The 15,498-nt window shown below is 60.6% G+C and overlaps 1 protein-coding gene across 1 annotated transcript in view; it reads right to left on the bottom strand.

The window, feature by feature from the left end:
* Positions 1–1,207: 1,207 nt before the first annotated feature.
* The window catches only part of TBX21 (T-box transcription factor 21), a 33,712-nt gene continuing 19,421 nt past the window's right edge, over positions 1,208–15,498 (bottom strand). The window contains exons 2-6 of the mRNA XM_044999764.1: positions 7,204–7,358; positions 5,477–5,598; positions 4,749–4,907; positions 4,262–4,323; positions 1,208–3,301 (exon numbers count right to left, since the gene is read on the bottom strand). Of these exons, the coding sequence (XP_044855699.1) occupies positions 2,653–3,301; positions 4,262–4,323; positions 4,749–4,907; positions 5,477–5,598; positions 7,204–7,358 (1,147 nt within the window). The 3' untranslated portion in view covers positions 1,208–2,652. The remainder of the gene's footprint in view (positions 3,302–4,261; positions 4,324–4,748; positions 4,908–5,476; positions 5,599–7,203; positions 7,359–15,498) is intronic.

The raw sequence follows: 15,498 nt of genomic DNA, 5'->3' as shown, positions 1-15,498 counted from the left end.
GTTTCTTCACCAGGCTGCCTAGAGGTAATTCACTGGAGAGCCCCAGCAGGAAGGTGCAGGAGCCAGGCAGGTTTCCTGGTGCACGCCCAGCAGGGGTTGGCGTGTTGCGGCGTGTTGCACGGCACCCGTCAGTGCATGAGCACAAGGGATTGGGGCCAGGTGAGCTGCTGCCACCCTGAGTATTGGGCCAGGCCTGCTGAATAGGTTGGTGCTGTGAGGCGTTAACATCCCTGTGTGGGGTGTCTCGTCTCCCCCCCCCCCAAGGCTGCTGCCCATGCCCGGGACGGGGCCTGTCCGTCCTGGGGGGGCTGCAGGCTCCCTGCCTGCCTCTGAGCTCGCTCCATCCAGGTCGGTGCCTCCCAAAGGGCTGGGCTCACACCCCTTCCCGCAGTCACAGCCCTAGATTCTCACGAGCGCAAACTGCGCATCGTACGCACCCACTCAGCTCCATGTGCGCAGCCACAGGCCCTGAATATACAGCCCCACCCATAGGTGCTCATGCAGCGACACCTATGCTCAGCCAGACGCTTGTGCCAACCCCTCGACACACACAGTAGTGCAGGTGTGCAAATGCATGCATTGCACGCACCCCTCACATGGATCCTCACATGTATGCCCTGCACACTTGCTAGGCACAGGCCTGCACGGCTGCCTGCTCCTTGCACCCACGTGTGCCTCTCACGCACGGCTGGGGTTGCACATGCGTGCAGCCAGCCAGGCAGCTACACACCCCTTACACACAGAGCTGGCTCTGTGTGTCTCTCACTCTCACATGCTCTCTGCAAATTACACACACAAGTGTGTGTGACCACATGCATGCATTGCATCCAGATCTCTCTCTTGCTCTCTCACACACCCACACCCCATATGCAGTTAGGTATTCAGCATACGCCTGGCTAGCGTGGCACCTAGTCCCATCCAGCCAGGCTCAGCTGCAGCCCACCACCACCACCACATCCACCCCCGTCCCATCCCGTCCCCGGTGCGTCCAGGTCTCTGGTGCTCACACATACACAGCGCGGGCGCCACGGCTTTACAGTTTATTTAAAGAAAGTCTTAAGCAAAAAACAAACCACGGTGAACGTGTAGATTCTGTACATGGGTCAATAAATATTTTCCAAAGTAAAGATTTTTTTTCTTAAAAAACAAACAAACACACCCCTCCCCCCGCCCCCAAAGCACAACCCCCACCCCCAACCCAGAACAGACCCGCACATTTCGCCGCCTAGGCCGGGCAGCGTGTAAACAGTTTGGGCGAGCGGGGCAAGGCTGCCGGTGGCCCGTGCCCGCAATGGGGGCAGCCCGGCGTGGCAGGCTGCATGGAGGGCCGGGCCCGCTACTAACAGGCTGGCACCGTCCTCTGATTGTCTGGCTGAAGAAATCCACCTCCAGGGTTCCCAGGCTAGAGGCTTCAAATATTGCCGGTCCGGGGCATGCCCCAAGGAGGGGAGAAAAATAACATTTAACGTTTAACTAACTCCCCCTCTGCCCCTGAATCATTAGGTAGCCAAGTGGTGGAGGGTGTCGGGGGCCAGGATCCCTGCTGTTTGGGAACTGGAGAACAGAGCCCACCTCCCGGAAGGCCAGGAGCTGGGGTGCAAAGGGAGGGGGCTGGTTCACCCAGGGCTGCCCTGCCCTGCTCTGAAATGCTGCAAGATCCATGAATATTTCTGGCTGATGGGCCCCCCCTGCCCCCCCCCGCCAGACACCGCAGAGCCAGAGGGGAGCAGCCTTGGCCCCCCCGTGTGGTTTGGCGCCTGCCTGCAGGGGGCTGCACTGGGCCAGGCCTGCGTTACGCCCAAATCCTCAGCACGCTGTGGGGGGGTGGCGCCGGAAGGTGCCTGCTGCTAGCAGGGTGCTCCTGCCACCACTGGTTGCCACCGGAGGGCAGCAGCGAGCAACGGGGGGGAGGGGGGGGAAGAGACATAATGTGCCCCTGTGCCCAGCCCACCCTGGCCTTGGGGGGGGGGGGGGGCGGTTGGCAAGACAGGCACTCGGGGCATCAGTGATAAGCAGGGTCAGGCCAGACCTGCAGCTCTCGCCTGCTGTTGCTCCTGGCTGAGGGTAACTGCATTGTTGGTGCTTTGGGGGGAGGGGGGGGGGGTGCCTTTGTTGGTTGTTTGCCTAATTTAATAGAGGGGGAGTGTGTCGGCTGTGTGCATTTTTCTCTCAGGTGTGAGCCCCCCCCCGTGTATGTGCGACCGCTGCAGGTGAATAGGCAACAGTGTGCGGCCATGTGCTCGTGTGTGGCTGGGGCAGGGGGGTCAGTGTGTAAATGCACATGGGTGTGAGCACCTCTGTGGCTGCCCGTTTCCCCCCCCCATGTGCGACCGCACACACAGGCACAAGAGGGCATTTGCACACGTGCCAATGCACAAATATGGGCCAGCAGGGCCCAGCCTCGCACACACCCCGAGGTCGTGCACACACACACCCCGCCAACAACCTGTAACATTTGTGTGGGCAAGGCTTAAACTGTGCACCTGGGGGGGGGTGGCAAAGTCACCCAGAGAAGCTTCACTCCCCCCTTCACCTCCTCTGCTGCACCTGGCTGCAGCACCCCCCCATCACACCCTTTCCCTGGGGACACCTGATATGATGTGGGGGGCAGGGGAGCTCCAGCCCATCAGCACCAGGAAAACGCTCCCCCCCTCAGTTGCCGTAGAACCCGTAGTAGCCGGGGTCGGCGCCCCCGTCCTTGTCGTACAGGTCCCCGTTGCGGGCGGGGGGCGAGCTCTCGGCGCTGGAGGCGTAGGGCGACACCCGGCGTCGCTTGCACTCCGCCTCGAACAGGCCCGAGTCCGAGGAGTCCACCGACTTGACCGAGGCCGGCTCGGCCCAGCCCTCCGCGTCCTTCCCCTTCTCCTCGCCGGCGGGCAGGGGCCTGACGTCCCGCACGGGCCGGAACCAGCCCAGCGCCCCGGGGCTGGGCTTGGCGGGCGGCTGCCAGGCGGCAGGCGGCGAGCCGAAGGGGTGGGGCTCCTGGTAGTAGGGCAGCGTGGCGTGGGGCGAGGCCGGCAGGGGGAAGGCCTTCATGCCGAAGGGCATGTACTTGTTCCCGCTGTAGCTCCCCTCGTAGGCGCTGTAATCCAGGGGGGCGGCGGGGGGCTGCTGGGAGGCGAAGTACCAGCGGGGGGGCTCCTTGTGCTGCAGCGGCTCCCCGTTGTAGTAGCGGCTCTGGGGCAGCGGGTACTGCTCGTGCAGGAAGGACGGGAAGCGGCTGCCGGGCAGGAGCTGCTGGCAGCTGGTGGCGTCGGGCGGGGACGGGGTCACGCGGTCGCCCTCTGCCGTCGTGTACATCCTGGGGGGGACAAACGCAAAGTGGGGGTCAGGCAGGGAGTGGAGAGGGTGCCCTGCGGCACCGGGGTTGGAGCTGGATGGCTGGTCGGGGGGTGGCACCTGGTGCCTCAGGTTGGGCTCCGGCCCTGGCTGGCTTCAGCTGCGCTCTGGTAACTGAGCTGAGTTCGGGGGGTCTCGGCCCCATTCCTGGCTGGGCATCCCTGCCCGTCGCCATCCCTCCCCCCGTGCTGGCAAGCTCAGCAGAGGCCCCAGGCCCCGGCGAGTGAGCGACAAGGTTCCCTCTGCTTTTTTCCACCCATGTGCGGAATATATTTTGTCACGGGCACCACTCTCGAGGTACGGCGGGGATGTGCGCCAGCCGTAGCCACAAAAAAACCTAGAGAGAATCTCTCTGTTTAAAACGTTCCCAGAGGGGTGATGACTCCAGCCAGGCCAGGCCGTTTAGAATGAAAGAATTAAAACTGAAGCGTAAGAGAGAAATAAAACACGCAAGTAGCACTTTGAAAGAATAAACTTACAGCGAATGTATGTGCATTGCAGGACGCACCAAGAAGGAACAACAACAACAGCACAAGTATGTGTTGGGAGGGGGGGGTGTGTCACACACACACACACACACACACACACACACACACACACACACACACACACACACACACACACACACACACACACACACACACACACACACACACACACACACACACCCTTGCAGCTCCGGGGGAGAGGCGTCTCTCCCATTCCCACCACATCTTTGCATGCCCAATGTTTGCATCAGTGATCCCCTCCCTGCCCTCCCCACCAACGCCCTCTGAGCACTGGGGGGTGCCAGGCAAACGCCTGGCAGTGACCCAATGACGATAGTGCCTCAAGGCAGACCCGCCCCCTGGCCCGTGGCTGGGCCGGCCCCGCGGGGCGATGGGGAGACAGCCAGTGGGGGGCAGGGGGAGAGGATACTCACGAGTCGAAGTTGTCCCGGAAGCCTTTGGCAAAGGGGTTGTGGTCGATTTTCAGCTGAGTGATCTAGGACAACACAGGACAGAGGCTGGGCACGCGTTCACAGTGCGTCTGGGGGGCGGCACGGGGCTGGGGAGGGGGCAGAAGGGAAGGCGGGAGAGTCGGGGGGAAGACGCAGGGATGCAGGGCAGCCCCCATCTTCCTAGTGCTCCCCCAACTGCCCCCCCCTCAAAGCCCTAGGAACCCTTTTCCCTCCGACTGCTCCCACCACGGGCCCTGCTCCACCTTTTCCCCGACACCCACCCTGCTCTTCCCAGCATGAGGCGGGAGCCGGGCCATGGGGTGCTGACGTGACGCTCCAGTCCCCACCCAACCGCACCATGGGCGGCCCCAGACCTACCCTTCTCCTTGGCACAGCGCCCCCTAGCGGCTGCCCCCGGGTGTCCAAGGGGTTGCCGTGGCCCAAGGAGGAGCGGGAGCCCTGTACTCACGTCGGCGTTCTGGTAGGCTGTGACGGCGATGAACTGCGTCTCCGGGAAGATGAAGGTCTGGGTGTTGCCGGAGGGGTAGGCCTCATCCCCTTCCCCCTCCTTCACCTCCGTCACGTGCAGCCGCGGTTGGTACTTGTGCAGCGACTGCAGCACGATCATCTGCAGAGAGCAGGCCACGGGAGCGTCACGGGAGAGGCGCTTGGAGCAGGGGGCGCGGAGCTCATAAGGGATGCTGTGCAGCTGGGAGTGGGTGGGGGGGGACATTGGGACAATCCATGGTAGGGTGATCCCCACTTTTCTGCGGGTCAATCTATGGGGGAGACCATGGCAGGCTTATCCTGCTGAGGGTACCATGGCCTGCTAGGATAAGCCATTGAGGGAACATCAGTGGGATTCATAGCGTTAGATCGATATCATGTGGCAGGCAGTTCCACAGGCTAACTATTGGGCAAAAGGCAGCTCCTTCAGCTGGAAGGAAGGCGACAGAAAGAACAGAACAGAGAAAGCACAAGGGGTGCTGAGAGTCAGCCCCACACCACAGAGAAGCTGATGGTGGGGAGTAGGTAGTGTCTGGAGGGTCCAGAAGCTGGAGGGGAATGCAGATAGGCTGGTGGGTCTCTGTCCAGCTGACAGGGATGGGTGTCTGGCCTGTGCCCGGGATGGGAGACGTTACCCGGGTGACGGGGACAGGTATCTGGCCTGTGATTTGGGGGGGGGGGAGGGTTTACCTGTGTGATGTTATTGGACGCCCCCTTGTTATTGGTGAGCTTGAGTTTTCCAAACGAGACCTCCTGGCGCATCCAGTGGGCCCCGGTGTTGGGCGAGTCAGGGTGGATGTACAGCCGGTTACCTGCCAAAACAGCCGCCTGCTGAGTGCCGTGCCGCTCCCACGGGCCCACCAGCTGCTCCCTGCACCCAGCGCCTGACGCGGCGCCCCTGCCCGCCGGCGCCCCCTCCCGGCTGGGTGCCTCCGGCTCAGGGCTCGGAGCAGCACCTGGGACCAGCTCCTCCACCCAGCCACGGGAAGCAAGTCCCCCCCTCTTCCAGCCCAGGCTGGGAAGTGCTGGCTGGGTAGGCAGGGGGCAGAGAGGTGATAACCCATCGGCTCCCACCCTGGCCCCTGGGTGCTACGCCTGCCAGGGAGCCACTGCACCGTCTCGGCTGCCCACAAGAGGGCACTCTGGCTCCTGGGAATGCGGCGAGTGCTGGGGGGATGCAGCTGGGGCTGGAGGGATGGGGGGGCAGGGTGGGCTCCCTGTTGCTCCTCACGGCAACCGGCTGCTGGGCTGGTCCCGGGCCCTGTGGCGCCAGGGGAGTTTGGGGGTGGGGCGAATTGCAGACCCTAGCTCCCCACTAGGGCGACCAGACAGCAAGTGTGAAAAACCAGGACAAGGGATGAGGGGTAATAGGAGCCTATATAAGAAAAAGACCCCAAAATCGGAACATCAGGTCACCCTGCTCCCTCCTTCTGTTCGGGGAACACGGATCCAGCTCCACCGCCCGCAAGGGAAAAGGCAGCCCCGAGACGCTGGCCATTGCTGCTTGAAATCTAAACCCCGCCCCCTCCCCCAATCAGGAACCAGCTCTCAGGTCACAGCAAGCCCCCCCCCCATCTGCCCCCCAACACAGCTGCTACAGCAGGTGCCACTCTTGGGAATGGTGCAGAAGCTCCCGGCTACCCCAGGCCCAGCCTCTCCCAGCAGGAGGCGCTGCAGGGAATGATGCAGGAGTGTTGGCTATGGGGGGGAGCTCTGGCTAGTCCAGTCCCAGCCTCTCCCAGCAGGGGGTGCTGCAGGGGGGGGGGGGTGTTCAGGAGCAGTGGCTGGGGGAGGAGGCCCCTGGCTCTCCCAGCAGGGGGCGCTGCAGGGAAGGGTGCAGGAGCAGTGGCTGGGGGAGGGGGCGCCTGGCTCTCCCAGCAGGGGGCGCTGCAGGGGAGGGTGCAGGAGCAGTGGCTGGGGGAGGGGGCGCTGCAGGGGAGGGTGCAGGAGCAGTGGCTGGGGAAGGGAGCACCTGGCTCTCCCAGCAGGGGGCGCTGCAAGGGGGTGGAGGGTTCAGGAGCAGTGGTTGGGGGAGGGGGCGCATGGCTCTCCCAGCAGGGGGCGCTGCAGGGGGGGTTCAGGAGCAGTGGCTGGGGAGGGGGCGCCTGGCTCTCCCAGCAGGGGGCGCTGCAGGGGGCGGGGTTCAGGAGCAGTGGCTGGGGGAGGGGGCGCCTGGCTCTCCCAGCAGGGGGCGCTGCAGGGGGGGTTCAGGAGCAGTGGCTGGGGGAGGGGGCGCCTGGCTCTCCCAGCAGGGGGCGCTGCAGGAGCACTGGCCGTGGGAGCTCCCCACTCTCTCAAGAGAACCGGAGACAGTGGCAAGCACCGACCACCCCCCCCGTACCCACCCCCCTGGTTCCGCCCCATGAACGAGATAACTGGAGGAGGGGGGGGAAGGGGCCTGGATCTCTCCTTCCTACCTGGCATGTTCCCCTCGGCCTTGCCGCACTGGACCCACTTCCCGCCTTGGTACCTCCAGTGGTGCTGATCCACCAGGACGATGTCCACGCAGACCCTGTAGTGAGCCACGGGGTCCAGCCCGGAGAGGCTGAAGCTGAGAAACGGGAACATCCGCCTGGGGCAGGGACACAAACACAACCCAGCGTGTTACACTGGAGGGGACGCCCCCTGGGTCCCCATATCACACAGCAAGACCCCCCCGCCTCCTTCCCTGGCGCAGAGCATCCGCCTGCCCTTGAAATCCCGTGGAGTCCGGCCACGCGGCGAGGAAAGATCCCCCCAGGAGGTGAGCTGGGCCCCAGGTGGGAGCCCAGCCCCGAGCAGGACAGGACACAGGATGTATCTGGGGGACATGGGCTGGAGGAACGTGATGGCAACAAGGGGGATCGGCGTGTGCTGGCCAGGCTTGTCCTCACGCTATTATCTCTGATGGTAGCGCTGAGCGGCCCCAACAGAGACCAGGGCCCTGCTGTGCTAGGGGCTGTACAAAGACACAGCGGGGCAGTCCCTGCCCCCAAGAGGTCACAGTCTGATTACACAAGACACGTACAGGGTGGGAGGGGAAACTGAGGCACAGTGAGACGTGACCAGCCCCGGGTCAGCGGCAGAGCTGGGAGGAGAACCCAGGCCTCCCGAGTCCCGGCTCGGCACGGAGCAGGCGCCTTGGTTACCCCTCAGCCAACCCCATGAGGTTACCCTGTAACTACACACCCCTAGACAAGGCCGGTGCAGGGCTGGTTTCCCATCCCCATTCATTCCTGAGCACTGGGGGGCACCTGGGGGTATCAAACCGGCGAGATCGGGAGAGGGCTGGGGGCAGAGATTGCAGGAGAACCTGAGGGAGAGGAGGAGATGATTTAACCATTCCTGGTATTGCAGCAGAGCCCAGGGGCGTTCCCTGGGCACAGGGAGGGATGGAGGGAAAGGGCGGGGTTGAAGGGGGGAGGGGAAGCTCGGGGTGGCTATAGAAAGCGGGGGGAAGAAGCAGCAGAGAACGGAGCCGGGAGGGGAGACAACAGGGTGGGGGTGAGTTGTTGAAGCAACCCCCCTTCCCCCTCCCCCCCCGAGCACTGAGCTGGATTATTTCCCAGCTGTTCCAATTCCGGTTCTGAAGCCAGCCTAGCCAGCCGGTTCCGATCCCAGCCCCTGCCCCCCCCCCAGGGCCGATTGAGCCGCTTGGCCCTGTTCAGAAGCCAGGGACTTGTCAAGTGACTGGGACAGGTGGCCGCTCCGTTCTGCGTCCCACGCCCAGGCCGCCCCCCATGTTTCCGGTTCAGGAACCGACACCGTTGCTATTCTCAGCCCCATCGCCAGGCCAGGGAAAGGCCGAGGAGCAGGAGGGAGGGAGGCAGGGAGCGAAAGGGGAGAGGAGAGCTGTTCCATCCCCTCTCATTAGTGGCCTCCCCCTTCGTCAGAGCAAGAAGAGGGGTCTGAGAAAGGCAGAAAGGGACTCTCTCCCCGCTGCACGCGGGGCCCTGGCCTGGCAGGAGCTGGGGGATCAATGCAACAAACCACATCCACACACGCCTAACAGGCGCCATGGAGGATCGAACTCGGGACCCACAAACATACCGGCGTCTGCTGTTAGCGCTAGGGCAGGGGGTCTCAAACTGCGGGGTCGCGACCCCTCAGGGGGTCGCAAGGTTATTACATGGGGGGGCGGCGTTGCAAGCTGTCAGCCTCCACCCCAAACCCTGCTTTGCCTTTATAATGGTGTTCAATATATTAAAAAGTGTTTTTAGTTTATAAGGGGGGGTCGCACTCAGAGGCTTGCTGTGTGAAAGGGGTCACCGGTCCAAAAGTTTGAGAACCACTGTGGGGGGGGGAGGGAGAGCTCAGTGGTTTGTGCTGCTAAACCCAGGGTTGTGAGTTCAGCCCTTGAGGGATCTGGGGCAAAATCAGAACTTGGCCCTGCTAGTGAAGGCAGGGGGCTGGACTCGATGACCTTTCAGGGTCTGTGAGATGGGTATATCTCCATGTATTAGGGGCTAGGTAGCAGGTGGCTGTAGACACCAGGGCCGGCCACAAGAGGGAGACATGACCACACGTGTAAGGCACTCCTATAGGGAGTGTAAGCATGGCTCCCTCTAGTGGCTGGCTTTAGGGACTGCAACAGGCGGCTAGTCCCTGCTGACACAAGTCCTCTTAAGCCGCAGCGGCTGCTTTGGGTCTGAAGGTTGCAGGTTCGCTCCAGGCGGACGCAGGAACAGCCCTAGTGGGTCGGAGCAATGGTCCAGCTCGGCCAGTCTCCTGGCTTCCGACAGGCACCTTCAGCTAGTTCAGCGCACGGTGGGAACCACGGACGCCGCCGAGGGACGGCACTGACAGGAGACAGAAAACGAAACTGGCCGAGAGCAACCAGCCTCAGCGGGTTTTAGAGGCCTGATCCTCAGCGCCGTCCAAATCAAGGGTGGCAAAGTGAGGGGAGGGGAGCTCAAGCTTTACAGGGAGAGAATTAATTGTTGGTAATTATGATGCACGGGCCCAAATCCTGCCGTCACCCACCCTGGTGTGCAGCTGGAGTGGTGCATTGATGCCAGATTTACTCGGTGGAAATAAGAGCGGCCATAGCTAGATTGACAGCAGCTAGTTAAAGATGCACCTTAGCGCCAGCCCCCTCTCGGGTTTACGCTGGTTTTACACACTGACCCACGCCGGATTAGCACGAGGGTAGCCAGGTTCAGAACCAGGCCCAGTCACGCTGATGCAACCCTTCTGGCCCCATTCCAGCCTTGCCCACGCCAACCATTCAAAAGTCATCAACCAGCCCCCCCCCCACCGGCATGAGAGTGGCTAAAAATTCCTGAAATTAAAATTTAAAAAATAGATGCTTTTTTTATTTGCCTTCTGGATTTTGAGCCTAGGAGGGTGGGGTGTGTGTGTGTGTGTGTGTGTGTGTGTGTGTGTGTGTGTGTGTGTGTCGGGGGGGGGATTCATGACATTGAGCCTCTCTCTGCCACCATGACAGCTGGAAACTTACTGTTCTTTTGTTTTAAAGGGAAGCCGAGAGTCTCACATCATCACTGGACTCCTGGAGCTGGGGCTTTCAGAACCACCAAAATCAGGAGCAAATTGCCAGAGCAAAAATGCCCGAGCTGCCGAGCCTGGGATTCTGATCGAATTCCCCCTGGGAGGACTCAGGAGCGCTGCTGTAAGGGGGAGCGAAGTACGCGCTTGGGGCCAGGGACCATCATTCTGTTCTGTTCGTAGAGCACCCAGCGTGACAGGGGCCTGGTCCGTAGCTCCTATGTGCTACCACAATATACAACTAATCATAATAAGACTAAGAGCAGAATTGAACCCCCTCCGGTCCTGCTCATGTTCCTGGTGAAGCCGAGAGCTGAGGACCACAGGACACAAGCTGTCGTCAGTTGCGCCAGGGTCAAATCTCCTCCCCTGCTGGTTTAAATGGGCGACGGACTGGGCTGCCCAGAGACTCTCTCCAGAGCTCCCACAATCTGTCAATCAGTTATGACCCCCCGCCCCACCCCCAGCCCCGCACGTGGAGGGGAGCAGAGGGGAGAGCGTGCGAATATTGCACTAGCTAGTGAATAAAAGACGGGTCAAGGGCGGGGAGCCAGTAGGGTCCAGGCCACGCACGGCCCTGGTCAAAGCACCTGCCCGTTTCTAACCGGCCGACCTGACTGTTTGCAACGTGCCAGGCTCCAGGAACAGGGTGAAGCAGACGTCACCGGAGCCCAGGGCAGCCCAGGAAGGGCGGCTCCCCACAGCCCAGCCTGCTGGGTCTCGGGGAGTCTCGGTGCACCTGGGGTGTGCATGGCCCGACAGGCAGCAACCCCACCCCCGCCCCACAGGAGAGGGACGCACTCAGCTGCACCTCTGTTCTGTGTGGGGGGAGGAACAGCTTTTGGAGGACGCTGGGGAGCCCGAATGCTCGTCTCGCTCACCAACAGAAGTTGGTCCAGTAAAGATATCACCTCCCCCACCTTGTCTCTAATATCCTGGGGCCAGCCAGAGCCCAGCACACACCCTGTGGTATGTACACAAACACACACACACACACTCTGAGCCAGCCCCCGCCCCACACAATCAAACACACACAATCGTAACCCACTCAGCACCTACAGCGTATATGCACACGCACACCCAAGCCATAGTGACACACACTGAGGGCACCCCTAGAGTGTGTGTGCACAATCCGCCATGCCCACGTCCACGGATACGCACACCTGGGGCACTCCCACAACGCCCCGACTGTGCGTACGCGCAGATTCACACACCAACTGACGCACACAGTCCCCACGGGCACACTCACGGATGTGCACAAGTGATCACCAGCATAGTCACAGGTAACCTGCTGCGCACACGCGCATGCATACACACACACACACACACACACACACACACACACACACGCACGATGAGCCGCACTCAGGCAGGCGTGTGCTCCCTGTGCAGTGCTGCTCTTTAAACATTAACGGCCCCCTTGAAATATTCATCCCCGACTCTCTCTGCCGGAGGCCGCGAGCGGGACCAGAGGGCGCTTTGGGACCTGGTGCCGGGCTCCCCGAATCCTGTCTGAGCTGAGAGCCGGGGGGGGGGCAGGGAGCCAGGGGATGGGGGGGGCAACGTGGATTCAGTGGGGGCGGAAGGAGCCCCGCCAGAAGCAGACGCGCTGGTACCGCTCTGTTGGCATGGGGAGGCCAGGGCAGCTCCCTCCTGCCCCACAGGCTGCATTCGACCTGCCCAGCCCGGCTTTCTCCCCATCATTTCAGGGATCTCTCTCCCGCCCTGCGCTCCCCTCTTCCTCCCCCTCCCGCCGCTGCTCTTCTCTTCCTTTCTCTCTCTCTCTCTTTCCTCTGCTTCTCTCGGTCTCTCTCACTTCCTTCCTCCCTCCCTCCGCTCCCTCCCCGCGCTTGCCACAGCGCATGATGCTCAAAGCTGACAGGCCCCCGCCCCTGGCGTGGGAGGGGGACGCTGGGCGGGACCAGGAGGGGCTTGAGCCTTCGGGCTCTGGGTTTCCTCGAAGCGCCGGCGTTTCTGATAAAGCAGGGCCCGGGGTGGAGTGATCGCAGGGCCAGGGGCGACCGGGCAGCAGGGCCCCACTTCTCAGAAACGGCTTCGGAAAGCCCGGCCCAGGGCTCGCTCCTAGGGCTGAGTCGGAGCTGGGGGGGGCCGGGACCCTCCCCTCCCTCTGCATGGAAATCCTCCTCCCCACTGCTCAGAGACCAGCCCTGGGGCGTCCCTGGGAGTCGTGGGAAGCAAATGGCTTTCGGAGGTCACTTCTTCTGCCTGCTTTCACCCTCGGTTACCTCCCGGAGACCCTCATCCCAGGTCTCCTCTCCTGTACTACTGAGCAGTGGGGGGCGCCTCTGAGCACCCAGCCTGCCCCATGCCGTGTCTAACCTGCCCCATTGGCCCCAGCCTGACCCATGCCCCCAGCCTATGTCCAAGCCCAGACTTGTGTAAAAAACGTTACACAAACGGTTTCACCTTTCCGACTGGTTTGGGACCCAGGGGGTGGGGGGTTTAAACCATTTCCAAGACCCAGGTGTTTTTAAATACCGACTCCCTGTGAAAGCCGAGCGCTCCCTGGGTTTCTCAAAGAAACGGCCAGGTCTGAAATTCCATGTTTTAATCATGACCCTTGAAGAGCGGGCCTGGGGGTTTATGAGCTTTCCGGGACGCCAGAGCCAGAGCTCCAGATCTGAAAGGCAGCAAACCTCAGGCTCGGAGTTAGAAGCCCCCGGAGAGCCGGGGGTTTGCTGGGTGTAGCGGGAGCACAGGGCTGGGGAAGCAGGGGGTCAGGGTGGTGGAGCATCTGCAAAGGGAGGGGGAAGTTGGTACAGCCCACCTGCCCGCAGCACGCTGGCATCTATAATGCTCCTCAGCTGGGTCCACGTTCCCTCTACCCTGCCAACCCTTCTGCGGCCAAGATCGCCACGGGCTCAAACTAAAACCCTGGATCCAAAGCGCCCTGAAAATCTGGAGCTGTTCAAAAGCTCTGATCTGGGCCTGAACTACCTTAAACCAGACCCGCTGCCCCGCTTTCAGCCAGGCCTCTCCCATCACACATCCATTCTCCTCCTGCAGCTGAGTCTGCCCCACACAGCCGGGGGGTTCCTTTCCCATGGGAGCGTTGGTTTTATTTCAGCTCGGAGGTGTCCTGGATCGGTTACACCCCTCCTGCACCGGGACACTTGTGCCGGCGCCTTGCCATGGTGACTCGCTGCAGACCAGGGCGGCGGGGGTGGGAGGGATACACTGAGCTGAGCGGCTGCCTCGGGTCTTAAGATCTTTGGTGCCCCCAACTTTCACAGACCAAAGCCGGCTGGATCCTGAGCAGAGTTCAATGGAGCTCCCGCCAGCTGGGAATCCACTCGCAGGATCTCAGCGAGGCATTGGGAGATTATGCTGGTTTCCTGCCAGCTTTCCTTGCTCGATTAGGCAAATGAATTTCCCAAATGCTTGCCCCGAGCTCCCGGGGCCTGGGGAGCGTGAGTGCTTTGCTGCTCTCCAGGAAGGTCTCTGCTCCCAGGGCAGAAGGATCTCGCCCCAATAACTGTGTCAGACGTGGTCTTTGTGCCGAGGGAACAAGCCCTCGCAGCGTGTGGCTTCTGTCTCCCCAGGCCGCGGATTTGTGGTGACAGGAGTGCGAGGGTGCCGTTTTCATGGCTGTGTCAGCAACGTATTGCCCCATATGCGTATGGGGCAGGTGGGGCTGGGGCTTCTCAGGCCTGGTCTCGGTGCAATGGAAGCTGGAGCAGGCCCTGCGTTGTATCCTACATGGAGCCAAAAGCAGCACCTACGCACTGAAATGAAGCCACTTTTGGAGTGGAGCAGGTCAGTGGTGCAAGCTACACCGCTTTGAAACTTACACCAGTTTCCCAGCCCATGTACACAGGGGGCCTGATCTTGGTTGCATGGGTGTCAATAAGGAGTAACTCCACTTTGTGTTCGTACAGGGCCTAGTGCGATGGGGTCCTGATCCTGCCTGGAGTTTCTAGGTGCTACTTTAATACAAATAAATCATAATATTATAATGATAGAAGTTAATAAAGTACTGATAGGAGCTGAAGAGAAACAGGCTGGCAAAATCATCCCATTCAATTACATCCAGGCGGTGAAAGTAATTTACAGGACTTACCGGTACTGCCGGAGTCCTGAGGGGGCGTGGCCTCAGACGGAAGAGGCGTGGCCTCAAGATTTCAAGGCCATGGGACACCAGATGTGGCTGGGAGCCCCTGGGCCTTTAAATCAGCCCAGAGCTCCCAGCTGCAGAGGTGCCTGGGAGCCCCCCGAGGCTCAGGGGGAAATTAAACGGCCCGGGGCACCGGCCGCCGCGGGAGCTCTGAGCCCTTTAAATCCCGGCCGTGGAAGCCGGTGCGGTCCGGCACGGTGTACTGGCTCTTGCTGGTACGCCGTACCGGACCGGCTTACTTTCACCTCTGATTACATCACACGAAGGCAGACAACTAAATATTGACAATTGTTATAAGTGCTTGAATACAAACACAAGAAGTTTAAATCCTAAAGATGGGTGGACTTGAGAGCCTGGTATGAAATAGGATATTGATAGAATAGGCTTCACAGAAACTTGGGGGCTGATGATAATCAATGGGTAACACCAGGGTACAAAATGTCTAGGAATGACAAAGTAAGTCATGCTGGCAGGCGAGTGGCACGATATGCGAAAGAGAACAGTCAAACACAGCAAATATCTTAAATGAATCAAACTGCATCATAGAATCGCTACGGATAGAAATTCCATGCTCGAAGAAGAAGAACATACCAGTAGGGATATACCACTGACCACCTGACCAGGATGGCGATAGTGCAGGGTTCTCAAACTGGGGGTCGTGACGTCACCGGTACAAAAGTTTGAGAACCACTGCGATAGTGACTGTGAAATGCTCAGGGAGATTAGAGAGGCCACAAAAACAGAAACTCCAATAATGATGGAGGATTTCAGCTATTCACATATTAACTGGGAACATGTCATCTCAGGAAGAGATGCAGAGATAAAAATCTCTAGACACCATTAATGGCTGCTTCCCAACTGGTCCAAAAGGTGAATATAGCTGAACTGCTCAGTAATAGCGACCGTAATGTAATTAAATTAAACATCCGGGGCAGGGGGGGGGGGGGAGTACCAGAGGAAATCACCACAGCAGCATTTAACTTCAAAAAGGGGAACTACACAAAACTGAGGAGATCAGTTAAACAGAAATTGAAAGGAGCATTCACAAGAGTGAAATGCCTGCAAACTGCATGGAAACTTTTTAAAAAACACC

This window comes from Mauremys mutica, chromosome 25, assembly GCF_020497125.1.
Source record: "Mauremys mutica isolate MM-2020 ecotype Southern chromosome 25, ASM2049712v1, whole genome shotgun sequence".
Classification (NCBI taxonomy): Eukaryota; Metazoa; Chordata; order Testudines; family Geoemydidae; genus Mauremys; species Mauremys mutica.
Note: the sequence above shows the minus strand (reverse complement) of the source record. Positions and strands in the feature narration are given on the sequence as shown.